Source organism: Citrus sinensis, chromosome 2, assembly GCF_022201045.2.
Source record: "Citrus sinensis cultivar Valencia sweet orange chromosome 2, DVS_A1.0, whole genome shotgun sequence".
In the NCBI taxonomy this organism is placed as follows: Eukaryota; Viridiplantae; Streptophyta; class Magnoliopsida; order Sapindales; family Rutaceae; genus Citrus; species Citrus sinensis.
In genome coordinates, this window is record NC_068557.1 from 8,673,372 (window position 1) to 8,689,735 (window position 16,364).

General features: G+C 34.7%; 1 protein-coding gene across 1 annotated transcript; it reads left to right on the top strand.

Annotated features, from left to right (window-relative positions):
- Positions 1-14,068: 14,068 nt before the first annotated feature.
- Positions 14,069-14,578, top strand: LOC107175625 (histone H2A.Z-specific chaperone CHZ1). Its single transcript, XM_015527228.1, has one exon. It carries the CDS (start codon positions 14,069-14,071, stop codon positions 14,576-14,578), a length of 510 nt encoding a protein of 169 aa, XP_015382714.1.
- The last annotated feature ends 1,786 nt before the right edge of the window (positions 14,579-16,364 follow it).

Consider the following 16,364-nt stretch of genomic DNA (forward strand, 5'->3'; position numbering starts at 1 on the left):
CCAGCTGTAATCTTCTTTCTGAGCTGGCTTGCTGCATGTCAAAATTGAATTTCTTGATGGCTCAATATGCACGATGCTCGAGTTCCACAGGTAGGTGGCAAGCTTTTCCATACACTAGCCTGTAGGGTGACATCCCAATCGGGGTCTTGAAAGCCGTTATATATGCCCATAATGCATCATCAAGTCTTAATGACCAATCTTTCCTGTCTGGCCTCACCGTTTTTTCTAATATGTGCTTTATTTCTCGATTGGATATCTCAACTTGGCCACTGGTTTGCGGATGATACGGAGTTGCCACTTTATGTGTGATTGAATACTTTGTCAAAAGAGCTTTGAATGCTTTGTTACAAAAGTGGGCACCACCATCACTGATTATCGCTCGAGGGAATCCAAAGCGTGAAACAATGTTGCTTTTAAAAAATGCTATCACCACCTTGTGATCATTGGTCCTACATGGAATTGCTTCTACCCATTTTGATACATAGTCAACAGCAACCAATATGTATTGATGACCAAAAGACGGGGGAAAGGGTCCCATAAAGTCGATACCCCATACGTCAAAAATCTCAACCACTAAAATTGGATTTAGTGGCATCATGTTCCTTCGCGTAATGCTCCCCATTCGTTGACACCTATCACATGAAGAACAGAAAGTGTAAGCGTCTCGAAATATAGATGGCCAATAGAAACCACATTGTAAAACTTTAGTCGCTGTTTTCTTAGCACTAAAATGGCCTCCACAAGCTTGTTCATGGCAGAATGAAAGGATATTCTGAATTTCACTTTCTGGGACACATCGTCTAACAATTTGGTCTGCACAATACTTGAACAAATATGGGTCATCCCAAAAGAAATTCTTTATCTTTGCAAAGAATTTAGCCTTATCTTGCTTGGTCCAATGCTCTGGAAGTTTACCTGTAACAAGATAATTAACTATATCAGCATACCAAGGTAATACTTCCACATTCATTAATTGTTCATCTGGAAATGACTCATTCAATGGTAATAATTCTGTAATTGTGTCAAAATGGAGACGAGAGAGGTGGTCCGCCACAACATTTTCTGTCCCTTTTTTATCTTTGAATTCCAAGTCAAATTCCTGCAAAAGTAACACCCAACGAATTAGTCTGGCTTTTGCATCTTTCTTTGTGAGAAGATATTTAAGAGCAGCATGATCCGTGAATATAATTATTTTACAACCAATGAGATATGATCGAAATTTTTCCAATGCAAACACTACTGCTAGCATTTCTTTTTTAGTAGTTGAATAGTTCAACTGTGCATCATTCAATGTCATATTAGCATAGTAAATAACATGCAGAATTCGATCAACTCTTTGTCCTAATACTGCTCCTACTGCATAGTCAGATGCATCACACATGAGCTCAAATGGTAAGCTCCAGTTTGGGGCCTGAATGATGGGTGATGATGTCAACAACTGTTTTAATTTTTCAAACGCCATAAAACATGAATCACTAAAGATAAAAGGTACATCCTTAGCAAGTAAATTGCATAAGGGTCTAGAAACTTTGCTAAAATTTTTAATGAAACGTCTATAGAAACCAGCATGCCCAAGGAAAGATCTTACTTCTCTGACTGTTTTGGGTGGAGGAAGATTAGAAATGAGATCCACCTTGGCTTTGTCAACCTCAATACCTTTGCTAGAAATGATGTGACCGAGAACAATACCTTGTTTTACCATAAAATGGCATTTCTCCCAATTTAAGACCAAGTTCTTCTCGATACATCTCTGCAAAACTAGTGTTAAATTATGTAAACATTGATCAAACGAGTCACCAAAGACAGAAAAGTCATCCATAAAGACTTCAAGAAATCGTTCAACCATATCAGAAAAAATGCTTAGCATGCATCGTTGAAATGTAGCAGGTGCATTACATAATCCAAATGGCATTCTCCTATATGCAAATGTGCCAAAAGGGCAAGTGAAAGTAGTTTTCTCTTGATCTTTTGGTGCTATAGGAATCTGATTATATCCTGAGTAGCCATCTAGAAAGCAATAAAATTCATGGCCTGCTAATCTATCAAGCATTTGATCAATAAATGGTAAAGGAAAATGGTCTTTACGTGTGACAGAATTCAACTTCCTATAATCAATACATACACGCCATCCTGTAGTTACTCTAGTGGGTATCAATTCATTATCAGCATTCGTAACTACTGTGACTCCTGACTTTTTGGGGACAACTTGCACAGGACTGACCCATGAACTATCAGAAATGGGGTAAATGATACCTGCGTCTAATAGCTTAAGGACTTCAGTTCTAACAATTTCTTTCATGTTAGGATTTAACCGACGTTACATTTCCCTAGTAGATTTAGCATTTTCATCAAGGTGAATGTAATGCATGCAGTCTACTGGGTTTATACCTTTTATGTCTGCTATGGTCCATCCTAATGCTCCTTTGTGCTCTTTTAAAATATCCAACAACTTACCTTTTTGTTTGTCATTGAGGGATGATAAGATGATTACCGGCAGAGTACTTTCTTCTCCCAAAAATGCATATTCCAGAGTGTTGGGTAATGGTTTGAGCTCGAGTTTTGGTGGTGATTCTGATGATGGGATGAGTTTCTTCTCTGATGATGCTAGTTGTTCAACTCTTGACTTCCATTTATTAGTGTCCATGGATGGTGCTGAGTCAAGCAGGGCGTTGACCTCATCGACCGATCTGTCAATATCAAAATCCAAACCAAAGTGAGTTAAACATATTTGTAAAGGATCATCACTAAGGTTTGAAACAAAAGTATCATCAACTAATGCTTCAATTAAATCCACATCAACAATTCCATCATTTGCACTATGAGGTTGTTTGGCAATGTTGAAGATGTTCAGCTCCATAGTCATGTTGCCGAAAGACAACTGCATATTTCCAGTCCTACATTGAATGTGAGCATCCGCAGTTGCCAAGAAAGGTCGGCCTAGAATAATGGGGACGTTCTTCCTTGAATCCTGTATTGGTTGAGTGTCAATTACAATGAAATCAACAGGAAAATAAAACTTGTCTACCTGAATAAGCACGTCCTCCACAATACCACGAGGTATTTTTGTGGACCGATCTGCAAGCTGTAACACCACTGGAGTTGGGTGTAATTCTCCCAGTCCAAGTTTCACGAATACAGAGTAAGGCAAAAGATTTACACTAGCTCCTAAATCCAACAAAGCATTCTCAATTGTGTGGTTCCCTATACTACACGAGATAGTGGGGGAGCCTGGGTCTTTGCATTTTAAAGGAATTTTATGTTGGAGTATAGAACTAACGTTTTCTGTTAAAAATGCCTTCTTTTGAACATGCATATTTCTCTTTTTAGTACAAAGGTCTTTAAGAAACTTGGCATAAGATGGAACTTGTTTAATAGCATCAAGCAAAGGGATGTTAACACTTACCTGTTTGAAGATTTCAAGAATCTCACCTGTGGATTTTCCCTTCTTGCCTTTCGCTAACCTCTGAGGAAATGGAGCTTTCAAAACGTATTCTCGTGGGTTGGTTTCTTCTTTCTCCTCCGGTGATGATTCCTCAACATTCACAGGTACAATTTGATTTTCTTTTGTCACCGGCATCTCCACTTTGTTGTCGACTTCTTTTCCTTTTCGCAATGTCATTACTGCTTTGACTTCTCCATGCTACTGTGGTGAACTGGTACTTGCTTCATGCACTCCTTTAGGGTTAGGCACTGGTTGACTTGGAAACTTACCTTTCTCAACGGTTATTGCCGAGGTCTGAACTGAAGAAGCAAGTTGTCCCACCATCTTCTCGAGGCTTGAAACTGATTGAGCTTGTGAGTTGAAGCCTGCTCTCAACTCATTTCGTAGTCCATCAATGGTGCGGTTCTGTTGCTCAATCGTGGAGTAAGTAAGATTCTTAAGATTCTGGAATGAATCCTCCCATGGTCTGGGCTGAGAGTAATTCTTGTTCTGATATTATGGTCTAAATGGTGGCTGAGAGGCTTAAGGATTTTGTGGAATTGGTGGAGCTGGAGCTGTTGGTCCATTCTGTTGGGATCCTTGAGACCATGAAAAATTGGGGTGGTCTCTCCATCCAGGGTTATATGTGTTGGAGTATGGGTTGTAATTCGATGGTTTTCTCATTACACCTATGGCATTGGCTTGATCTGAGTATGAGTCATGGTCATGTGGCTATGTTGATTTAGCAGTCGATAATGATGCTATTTGTCGAGAGAGACCTTCAATTATCGCTTTGACTTCTTTAATTTCTGAACTTGATTCGCCAATGTGAACCTCATTTACTCCCTTAATTCTTCTAGTATTCCTGAGTGATCGACTCCGTTGTTGGGAATTATCCGCTTGTCGCTGGAAGAATTCCCAAATCTCTGATGCACTTTTTGACATTAGCTCTCCTCCACTTGTTGCCATTAGTCATTCTTGCACATTCGGCAATAATCCCTCCAAAAAGTATTGGCATTGGTGCCATTTCTCGTACCCATGATAAGGACACTTCAAGAGTAGCCCATTGAATCGCTCCCATGTTTCGAAAAATTGCTCGTCCTCTCTCTGGGTAAACTCCGAGATTTCCCTGCGAATAGCATTGGTTTTATGCACTGGGAAATATTTATTCAAAAATTTTGTAACCATTTGTTCCCATGATGCAATGCTATTAGCAGGTAATGTATTAAGCCATGAACGAGCTCTATCCTTTAAAGAAAATGGGAATAGTCTAAGTTTAACATCATCGTCTGAAAAATTTTCATATTTAAAAGTTTTACAAATGGCATGAAAATCATTCAGATGATTATATGGATCCTCATTTTCTAGGCCATAAAATGTGGGGAAACAATTTAGCACACTAGGTTTTAATTCGAAACTCCTAGCAGCTACATTTGGGTATCTTATGCATGATGTGCTCAAATTAGCTAAGGGACTAAAATAGTCCTTAAATGGCCTCTCTTGTGGTGCTTGTAAATCCATTCCAAATTTATTTTTAATGTGCTTTTGTGTGCGAAGTGTTTTTTCAAATTCAAGGTCTATAGGTTCAAGATTAGGTAATAATGACCTACGACCATGCATGCAAGACAAATAAAATAAAAATAAAGATGGGAACAAAACAAATAAAAATAAAGAAGAGGGAGAAATTACGATACTAACCTTATTGCGCTATTACAACCTTTCTATAAAAATACACAAAAATAAATACGTGAAATAAATTAACTAAAAATTAAATTAATAAAATAAAATAAAAATTACAAAGAAAAATAAATTGAAAATTAAATTACAAAATGTTAAAGAAGAGAAAAAGAAAAGAAATACTAACCGTTATATGTAGATTCACTTTTTTTTTCTTTTTTTTTAATTAAAAAAAATACAAGAAAACAAATAAAAGAAATTATTCACAAAAATTAATTCTATGAATTAAAATTACTTACCTCCCCGGCAACGGTGCCAAAAACTTGTTGTGCAAATTTTAATATACTCGCAAGCGCACGAATCTATTGTAGTATAGATCAATGGTGACGAGTGTCGATCCCACGAGGAGGTGGATTTTAATTATTTTTGTAAATGGGTGGTTGGAATTGTGGTGGAAGTGATTTAAATTATCCTAAAATTGGAATTGAAATGGCGATAATAAATTCTAAAATTGGACTTGCAATGGCGAGAATAAATTGAAGATAATTCTATTGAAATGACGTACTTGGGTATTCGGATCCGCATCAACATGCATCATGGGCTAAATAATCCATATTAATGCCAATTAAATCATGAGGGGGGAATCCACACCTCATGAACCACGCTCTAATCAATATAGTGCTAAGGGCTTATCGTGCCAAATAATAATAACCTTGTACTAGAGGGCCGGTGAAACCAAGGTGGTACTAGACAAGATTAGTATTATTTATCGACGAGAAGTCAAAACATCCACAAAAACTAGAGGGAAAGAGAAAATAAATTTACCAAATTAAGCCCATGACACATGTTGAGACTTCACCTTCAACCCAAACTTGAAAGAAAATTAGCCACTCATAATTGAACTAGGGGCAAAATAGGAATTTATTAAAATACGAAGAAAATACAAGATGGAGAAGGAATTACATAAAATGGATCCCAAAAATGGATTCAGAGATATCAAATTAGGGGGGAGAGGCCCCCTTTTTATAGATACATGGAGTAAATCATGGCCATCGGATTAAAAACAGTTTGGACGCTCAGGATTGCGCCACGTCATCAGTCAACAGTCCACGGTTTGACCACGCGGATGAACAGTAACACGGTTTGACCCGACTTTGAATAGTAACGCGGTTTGACCCGGATGAACAGTAACGCGGTTTGGTTGAAAATAATCATGTGTGATGCATGCACCGTACACGAGATTTTTCGTCCACTGATATGCTGCCACGTCACCATCAACAGTACATAAGAATTTTAGTCCAACAGGATCGTGACACCTCATCAGTCAATGCCACATCATCGGTCAATGCCACGTCATCGATCCGTCTATGTGAACAGTGCCGTGAACAGTAACGTATACAGTCCCGTATACGTGAATAGTACCGTACATGTGAATAGTGTCATTTTTCCTTTTATGCTCCTCCTAAAGTTTTCGACCGTCCTGAGTTCAAAAGTGATGTCCGTTTTGCCGTCTGATCTCTCCTTTATTGTGAAATGACTATAATGCCCTTAAAATACATAAATTACTTAATTAAAATAAAACACACGTAATTAAATCACAAGAATGTTAAATACATAAAAGCAAGGGTTATTAGTAAGACTTGAAATGTAAAATGACGGTTTTCTCCTTTATAAATATGCCTTTTCTAACACTCAACACCCATCTTACTGGTACAAAACTAATTTTTGAAGCAAATGTTGTCTCACATGATCGTGAAAACAATTATGAAAATGGGCATGGCCGTGGGCATAACTGTGGCCGTAGACATAGTTGTGGTCGTGGTCGTGGCTATTATTGAGGTTGAGGACATAATAAAAGCCATTATTATCGACCTCGTGGTGGGTATAAGAAGCACAAAAAGGGGAAAAATGAGGGCAGAACATCTGCCCAACATAATATTCAAGAAAACACTTGTGATAAATGTGGAATGTCTTGTCATTTTTAGAGACAATGTCGTACACCCAAACATCGTGTAGATATGTTTTAGGCATCCTTAAAATCAAAAGGACAGAATGTCGAAACTCACTGTATTGATGACTTAGATCTAGTGGATGTTACACATCTTGATATTTCAGACTTCTTTGAAGATAGAGATGGAAAAATTGATCACTTGATTGGTGATGGAAATGTTCATCACATTTAAAAATTTTACTTGGGTTTTATGTTTGTTCATGTAATTTTTTATTTTTCATGTTATCTAATATGTATTTCTTTTATTTTTATCTAAGGATATGAATTTCAATAAAATGTTTGATGGAGAAATATGTTTGGCTAATAGTGCAACTACATATACGATCCTTCAAAATAAGATGTATTTTTCAAATTTAAATTTAATTAAAGCCAACGTTAATATAATATAAGCTCCATTAGATTTATTGAAGGTACTGGAAGAGCCATGATTATATTAACAAAAGGTACAAAATTAGATATTCATAATACATTGTATTCACCTAAATAAAAAATAAATTTACTTAGCTTTAAAGACATTCGTCATAATAGTTTTCATATAGAAACAATGAATGAGAATAATGTAGAATATCTATGCATTACTTCTAATATGTTTGGAAAGAAAGAGATATTAGAAAAGCTTACAACTCTCTCATCTGACTTATATTATACGACGATAAAATCAATTGAAAGTTATGCAGTCATAAAAGATAAGTTATATGATCCAAAATCTTTTATAATTTGGTATGACTACCTTGGTCATCTTAGATCAACAATGATGCATAGAATTATTGAAAATTCTCATGGACATCCATTGAAAGATTTGCAAATTTTGATGTCAAATAGTTGCACTGTTTGTTCTTAAGAAAAATTGGTAGTTAAACCATCGCACAATAAAATTAATTATGAATCTTCATCATTTTTACAAATGATTCGAGGAGATATCGTGGGCTTATTCACCCACCAAGTGGTCCATTTCATTATTTTATGGTTTTGATTGATGCACCTGCATGATGGTCAGATGTTTGTTTATTATCTGCATGTAAGGTTGCATTTGCAAGATTTCTTGCGTAGATAATCATGTTATGTGCATAATTTCCAGATTATCCAATCAAGACCATATGTGTAGATAATGCTGGTGAGTTTACTTCTAAAATATTATTGTATGACAGTTAGGATTGATATAGAACATCCAATACCACATGTACATATTAAGAATAAATTAGCAGAATCTCTTATCAAACGTCTTCAGGGTATTGCCAAAACTTTATTATTACGAAGTCAATTATCTATTTCAACATAAGGACGTGTTATTTTGCATGCTACGGCATTAATCCACTTAAAGCCTATTGTCTATCATAAATATTCTTCATCGCAATTGGTATTGGGACATCAACAAGATATATCCTATTTACGCATTTTTAGTTGCGCAATACAAGTGCCGATTGTGCCCCCATAACGCATTAAAATGGGACCCCAATGATGTTTGGGAATTTACGTGAGATTTGACTCACCATTTATTACCATATATCTTGAACCATTGACGGGTGATGTATTTACCGCAAGATTTGCGGATTGTCATTTTGATGAGACAAATTTTCCCCTATTGGGAGAAAGAAAAAAGGCCCATAAGGTTAGACATGATCCTCAATGGAAAATGACCCATATATCTCATTTAGATCCACGCATATCTTAGAGTGAAAATGAAGTGCGTAGAATAGTTCATTTGCAGCAAATTGCAAAACAATTGCCAGATGCCTTTACAGATGCAATAAAAATAAGCAAATCATATATACCAGCTGCTAATGTACCTGACCGAGTCATTGTTCCTAAAGAACAATTAATGAAAAATGCAGCTGATGAATTATCTATGGCACGCCATAAGAGTGGTAGATCAATTGGTTCAAAATATAATATTCCAAGGAAAAGAAAAGTGATTAATATTGTTCTGCTACAAATGATACTAAAAAACTAAAAGAACAAATTGCTCTAGAAAAGCAAATGGTCCATGAAAAGACTAAAAACCTTGACAATATACAAATTCTTTATGGGAAGCAAAGCCATGAAAAGACACTTGAATAAAAAAATAGTGAGATTTCTATTGATTATACTCAAGGTAATAATTTGAAAAGACGCTTGGTCCTTGATAAGACCAAACACCATGAAAGACCTCTTAAAGAAACACATGCCCAAAAAATGGCACAAGCCCTTAAAGAGGCTGGAAATAAAGCAATTATCAGCAATGATGTGCTTGCGTTTACAGTAGCTACTGACATTATAAATGATCATGATTCGCAAACAATTGATGAATGTAAACTGAGGCATGATTGGCTTAAGTAGAAAGAAGCAATCCATGCAGAGTTGACTTCTTTAGCCAAACGTGATGTATTTAGACCTGCAGTCCTAACACCTGAGGGTGTCAAACCTGTTGGATATAAATAGGTATTTGTACGGAAACATAATGAAAATGATGAAGTCGTAAGATATAAATACAACTACTTGCATAAGGCTTCTCACAGAGACCTGGTATTGATTACAACGAGATATATTCTCCCGTTATGTGTGCAATTACATTTCGATTTTTAATTAGTTTGGCTGTATCAGAAAATCTTGATATGGTCTTATGGATGCGGTGACAACCTATCTATATAGGTCACTTGACATTAATATATGTATGAAAATCTCTTGAGGATTTAAAATGCCAGAATCTTGTCAGTGATCACATCGTAGCTTATATTCAATAAAGCTACAAAGATATTTAGATGGATTAAAACAATATGGACGCATGTGTTATAATTGCCTCGGTGAGTATTTGATAAAAGAATGATATATTAATGATTCTATATGTCCATGTGCTTTATAAAGCAATTAGAATATAATATTTCTATTGTCGCAGTTTATGTTGATGATTTAAGTTTAATAGAAACTCCTGTAGAGCTCCAAAAGACTGTTGATTGTTTAAAAAATGAATTTGAAATGAAAGATTTAAGGAAAACTAGATATTGTCTGGGGCTGCAGACTGAGCACATACCTAATGGTATTTTTAACCATCAATCAAATTATATTGAAAAAAATTTTGAAACGTTTCAACATGAATAAAGCTTACCGTTGAGTACCCCAATAGTAGTCCGGTATCTTGATCTTAAAAATGATCCATTTCGTCCTAAAGATGATGATGAACAGATACTTGGTTCTGAAGTACTATATCTAAATGCAATTGGTGTTCTAATATATTTAGCACAATGTACTAGACCATATATAGCATTTTCTGTTAATCTATTAACTCGATTCAGGTCCGAACCAATTAGAAGACACTAGAATGGCGTTAAACACATTTTTCGTTATTTTCGAGGAACAATTGATCTGGATTTATTTTATTCTAACGAATTAATGAAAAATTCAGGTCTTATTGGTTATGCTGATGCATGTTATTTTTCTGATCCCTATAAAGCACGTTTACAAACAAGATATGTTTTTACTTTTAATGGTACAACGATTTCTTAGAAATCTATGAAATAAACTCTCGTTGCAACATCATCAAACAACTATGAAATTCTTGCATTTCATGAAGCTAGTCGAGAGTGCATATGGTTGCGATCTATAATTAATCATATTCAAAGTACTTGTAGAATATCTTCAAGTTCAAATATCCCAACAGTGATATATAAAGATAATGCTGCATGTATAGATCAACTTAGGGAGGATACATTAAAAGGGACAGAACAAAACATATTTCAGCAAAATTCTTTTACACTCATGAGTTCCAACAGAACAAGAAGATTGATATCAAACAGATACGCTCCACAGATAATTTAGCTAACCTATTTACAAAAGCTCTACCTATATCTACATTTGAGAAAATAATATATAGAAAATAACATATGGCGTTAGCATGCGTCGCTTCAACAAACTATCAAATTAACATATGTTGCCATTAGAAGGAATACTCATCAGGAGGAGCACTCATAAGGAGGAGTGGAATTTAGACATATGTACAGTGTACTCTTTTTTCCTTTTGACCAGGTTTTTGCATTAGGTTTTTACTGGCAAAAGTTTTTAACAAGAAAGTTTAAAAGTACATCCAATGTCATCATATGACTCATTAAATGTTAGATATCCAAAGAGAAGTGTTATGAATTATTATGCAATCCACCAAGTAAATGGAAGCACCACTTGTGATTAATGAACTCACCACTTTGAAAGTGAATTCATCACTTTGAGTTTTATAAACATATATTGTCACCCACTCCACTAAGGCACCAACTATATATATAGTTATAGTTTGAGCAAAATATAGAACTCGAAAATGAGCTTATCTTTGTCTATTGATCTTCTTTGAAATGCTCTGCAATATTATAGTAACATAAATAAAGTTTTGTTACAAATTTTCTTATCCAGTTCTAAATGATTTGCTTCCAAATCATACAATGATGATACTGGTGGACATATTGACAATATGTTATGTTTTCCATGTTCTTTTTCTTCTTCTTCTTTAACTCAATTAGCTAGATATGTGCTTTTGCTTCCACATATTCTTCCAAAATTTATATATCAATTTGTACTTTATTTTTTAACTCAAGAGTGTTATGTTATTTGAGTTAAGTTTTGCTTGTACTCAATTTTAGTTGGCTTTTTGAGATTGAATGTTTATTCAGAAGATGATAGGCAATTAAGGTTTTGTTTGAGATTGAGGTTAAAATAAGTTTAAAAGTCACAGCACTAAACTATTTAATAAACACTAACTGTTGTAATTTGAAAAATATATTGATATACTTTTTCACTTGTAGGGTGAAAGAACTATTATATCTTTAATAATTTTATAATTATTATTTAAAAGTTATATTTACTACATATTATTAATTTTTGTCTCATAATTACAATTTTTTCACAACAGCTCTAATTTAAAAGTTACAACATCTCAATCTCAATTTTTTTTTAGTGGTTAATTACTTATTTTCTTTCTCTTTTCTCTTGTTTCTTTCAGAAATAGCAAAGCATGAACATGCTTCTGAAAATTGCCTATAATCCACGTGCAAAATGAGAATAAGGCTTTATATCCTTGGACACCATACTGGCTGTTGCAAGCTTTCGATTCAACTGGTGAAAGATATCATTTTTGTGTAGTTGAACTATATTCAAAGCTTAACAAGATAACAATAAAAAGAGAACCGAGAAGTCACTTATTTTAATATATAAGATCATTTCAGCACCAACGAAATTAATTTGTAAAAGGTTTACACAAATTTTGTCATAATTTGTTTTTCTTATATGCATTTAGAAATCTAGTACATACTAAAATAAGACGAAATTATAGCTGTAGAGTGGCAATTAGGGGTGGGCATAAACCTACGACCCATGGGTTTACCCAAATCCAAATCAAATTAATTGGTTTGGATTGAGTAAATCATGAAAGTGGGTTAGATGTGAGTTTTATATAAAAAATCATTTCATTATGGGTTGGATATGATTTTCTCATGGGTCATGGATAAAATCCCAATACTCAAATTTGAAATGAAATTTACCATGTGGTTCAAATGTGAAATGACAATATTAACCTTGAATTTATGATAACAACAAAAATAGAAAATTGACACAAAGTTGCAAGGGCATAACTGTATTAACCACCTCCCCACCAAGATTCAAAATCACACAGCCAACCGTTGAGGGTACAAAACTAGGGATGGCAATGGGCACCGCCCGCAGCGGGTTTGCCATTACCAAATCCAAACCCGCACAAAATTGAAATTACCAAACCCACCCGCAACCCGCAGCGGATTTTAATTTTTTTAAAAAAATCCACTCGCAGCGGGTTTTAACAATTACCAAACCCGCAATGGTATCCGGCGGATTTTTTACGGGTTTCCGTATTTAAAATCACAAATGTTTAATATATAAATTTATAATAATAACCTCAAATTTCATATAACATACTCAATTTTATATTTAAACAATGTAAATGAAAAATTAAAATTTCCACATCAATTCAACATAAATTCTCAAATTTAAGTATAAATTACACAAATCTATTTAAAAAACACAAACTAGTATCTAAAAATAATAATTACATTTCATATTATCATTTAAAACAAGCTCCAAGAGAAGATATTCATTTCATTCACCACCATAAGCACCCATCCAACACAATGCCTATAATAATAATTAAGATTAATATTTTCAAATACTAATTCGAAGGGAAATGCCTTTAGTTTTCTTTAGGTTATGACTTTAGAATAGGAGATGGGCTACATACACACATACACAACTTTGAACCTTTGGTTATTTGGTAATTTGATTAATGACATTATTTTCTTTATACATTTATAGATTAAAATTAAATTAAAAATATTTAGAAAAAATATTGCGGGTTCGGTGGATATCCATGCGGGTATCCACCGGATATAAGGTTAATACCAAACTCACCCACATCCATGTGCGGGTTTTAATTTATAATACTAAACACGCCCGCAACGGGTAAAATTACTCACAACGGGCGGGTTTTGGCGGGTGGGTTTGGGCGGGTTCGCTGGTTTGCGGGTACAATTGCCATCCCTATACAAAACTAAGGCAGCTACCCGATATAATTATATTAAAAACAAAACATTCTAATTAGATTTCTTAATTTATTAAACAAATATTATGAGTAAAATAACAACTAAATATTTTATCAAACTAATTTTTAGTGGAGTAGTAGGGACCTCCTCACTGACTATTGAGGTTTGAGAATTAGATACACCTAACAGTCCATATTTTACTTAGAAAAACGAATAAATAAATATTCGCGAAATAGCGGAAACAAAATCGAATCAATTTGTAAATATCACTAATATTTTTATGAAAGAGTAAATATCAAAATATATAAAAAGATTAAAAGCCTAAAACAAAAAGAACCCAAACGTTGATATCTTTCAGTACAAAACCCTGACTTGTGATTTCTCCAAAACCCTAAAATTGCTCATTATCAAAGCTTCAAAGAGAGGATTTCAATGGTGGAAACAAAGAACCCAGAAGAACCCACATTGCCTTCGAAGCGCAAGCCCGATGTAAGCTGCGAAGATCACCCGAACAAGGCCCGAAAGCTTCAATCTTCAAACAACAATTCTCAACTTCCAGAGGACAAATCTCGAGGGCCAGATGAAAAGCTCGTCAATTCAGATGCTCAATTAGACGAAAACGGAGACGATGGTGAAAACGACGACGAAGAGAATAATGGGGAAGTTGTCGTAGATAGAAAGGGCAAGGGAATTTTAATAGAGGAGGATGATGGAGATGATGATAGCAGCGACGACGATGACGATGACGATGACGACGATGATTCGAGTGATGGATGGAATCAATCCGACGGTGAGAGTGATTTGTCTGATGATCCATTGGCGGAGGTTGATTTGGACAATATTCTTCCGTCCAGGACTAGAAGGAGGGTAACTAAGCCCGGGGAATTTGTTGCCAATGATCTTGCTGACGATGATAGTGATAGTGACGATGAAGATGCTTGAGTTAGGTAAGGTTAGTTCAATTGAGTATAATTTTTAGTAGAATCGACAATTGGGAGCTTAATCCGTGGTTAAATTGTAGTATAAGTATTTTGATGAGATCATGTTAGTTTTGTGTTTGGGTGGAACAATGTGACATTATTGTAACTCAACCTAAATATGTTCCTTTTTTCATGTTTTTTTTTTTTTGTTCTTCTTGTATGATATTAAAAATTTTGTTCTGCTTATTATAGGAAATGCATTTCTTGATGATTGAGAAACAAAGCAGTTGATTCATGCTGCCGATTTTTGGTTTATTTGAATTCTTAGTATTGGAAATCCAATGAAGACCTATGAATGCTATCCTCTGTGAGAATGGAAAATGTGCAACTTGAAAAAGTAACATGTAGAAAGCTTATCCTTGTAATCATTGAAATGAATTGTTTGTGCATCATTTCACTCAACTTGTGTGAATTTTCTTTATCTATGGAAAAATCCTTAACTTGTGCCTTAGCATGATTTCTAAAAGCAAAGTTTTTAAAAGCAAAGTTTTATCCAATTTATCTGAGCTAAAGAGACAGTGTGAGAATCCCAAATGATGTGTGAGAACTTGACGGTTGGTTGTTTGTGTTTATATGGTTGTGGTTTCACTTGGTGTTGAGAGTGGGGATTAGATCACATTAAAGCTGTGACAGACATTTGATAGTTGTTCATGAGAGTTTGTTGAGATATATATCGTTACACTGGTTTTAAAATATAGATTGTGGATATTTTCTCAGTTTGCTTTTCGCTGTAAGTTTGTTGGCCGTGATTCACCACCAATGTTGCTTTGGATTCTTCCAAGCTTTTCAAACTTTGGGAAACTAGTTCAATTTTGTAACTCACTTTGAAATAACTGTGACTCTGGTATACATATCCTTCCTGAAACAACTGTACCTTTCCAGTTAACTGTTGTGGAAGCCACAAAGAAACTAGCTCAACTCAATCCCCTTAAGCTATTTATGGAATTCTACACGTAAACATTATTTTTTTTCAAGCTCAACTCACTGAAAACATTATTAAGCTTCTGAAAGTTTTCGTTATACTGGTTAGGACATCAAACATTGTTCTTATTTTGCACGCAAAAAGAAACTTATCGTCTTATTCTTTTGTTCTTGTTTTATGATGGGATGATTATTTTTGGGGGGTTAGATTTTCAGTGAATGTCAGATAATTTTTTAGTGGTTTTATGCAACCTGGAAACAGTGGTTGTGAATTTTGACTTATTTGTATGATTTGTTAGGTTTTCATTGCTAAAGTAGAAATTCATTTTATTTTAGTATGATGTTGGAATTGCCTGGCACAAGTTTTAGTGTAATATCAACTTGCAAATGGTGTAATTTGGAGTTCACTTTTCTTGTTCCATTTATTTATGTAGAGCCTGCTGGTACTCGAGATGGCAGTGCCCTGCATATTGCGCTAACATATCGATTATAGTTTCAAATTGCATGGTTTACCCTGCGTGTTAGGATATTATATTTTGGGCAGCAGCAATAGATATCCCTATCTATGTGTCCGATTATTGAAGCCATATTTGCATGCTTTGTTTGCCATATAAATCGTGAATCTTGATGTAAAGTTGAACGTACCTTATGTGGATGATGAGTCTGAAATCTGACTTCATTGTCTCCAGTAAAATTGTGCATTACGGACAAAGCACTTAAATTTTCAATTTTTGTGTTTATGTAAATAGTTACTTGGATGATGAAAGTTTACTTTTCGCATGGTGATGAAATGAATGCTACAGATTGTTGAAATTCTTATTATGTTC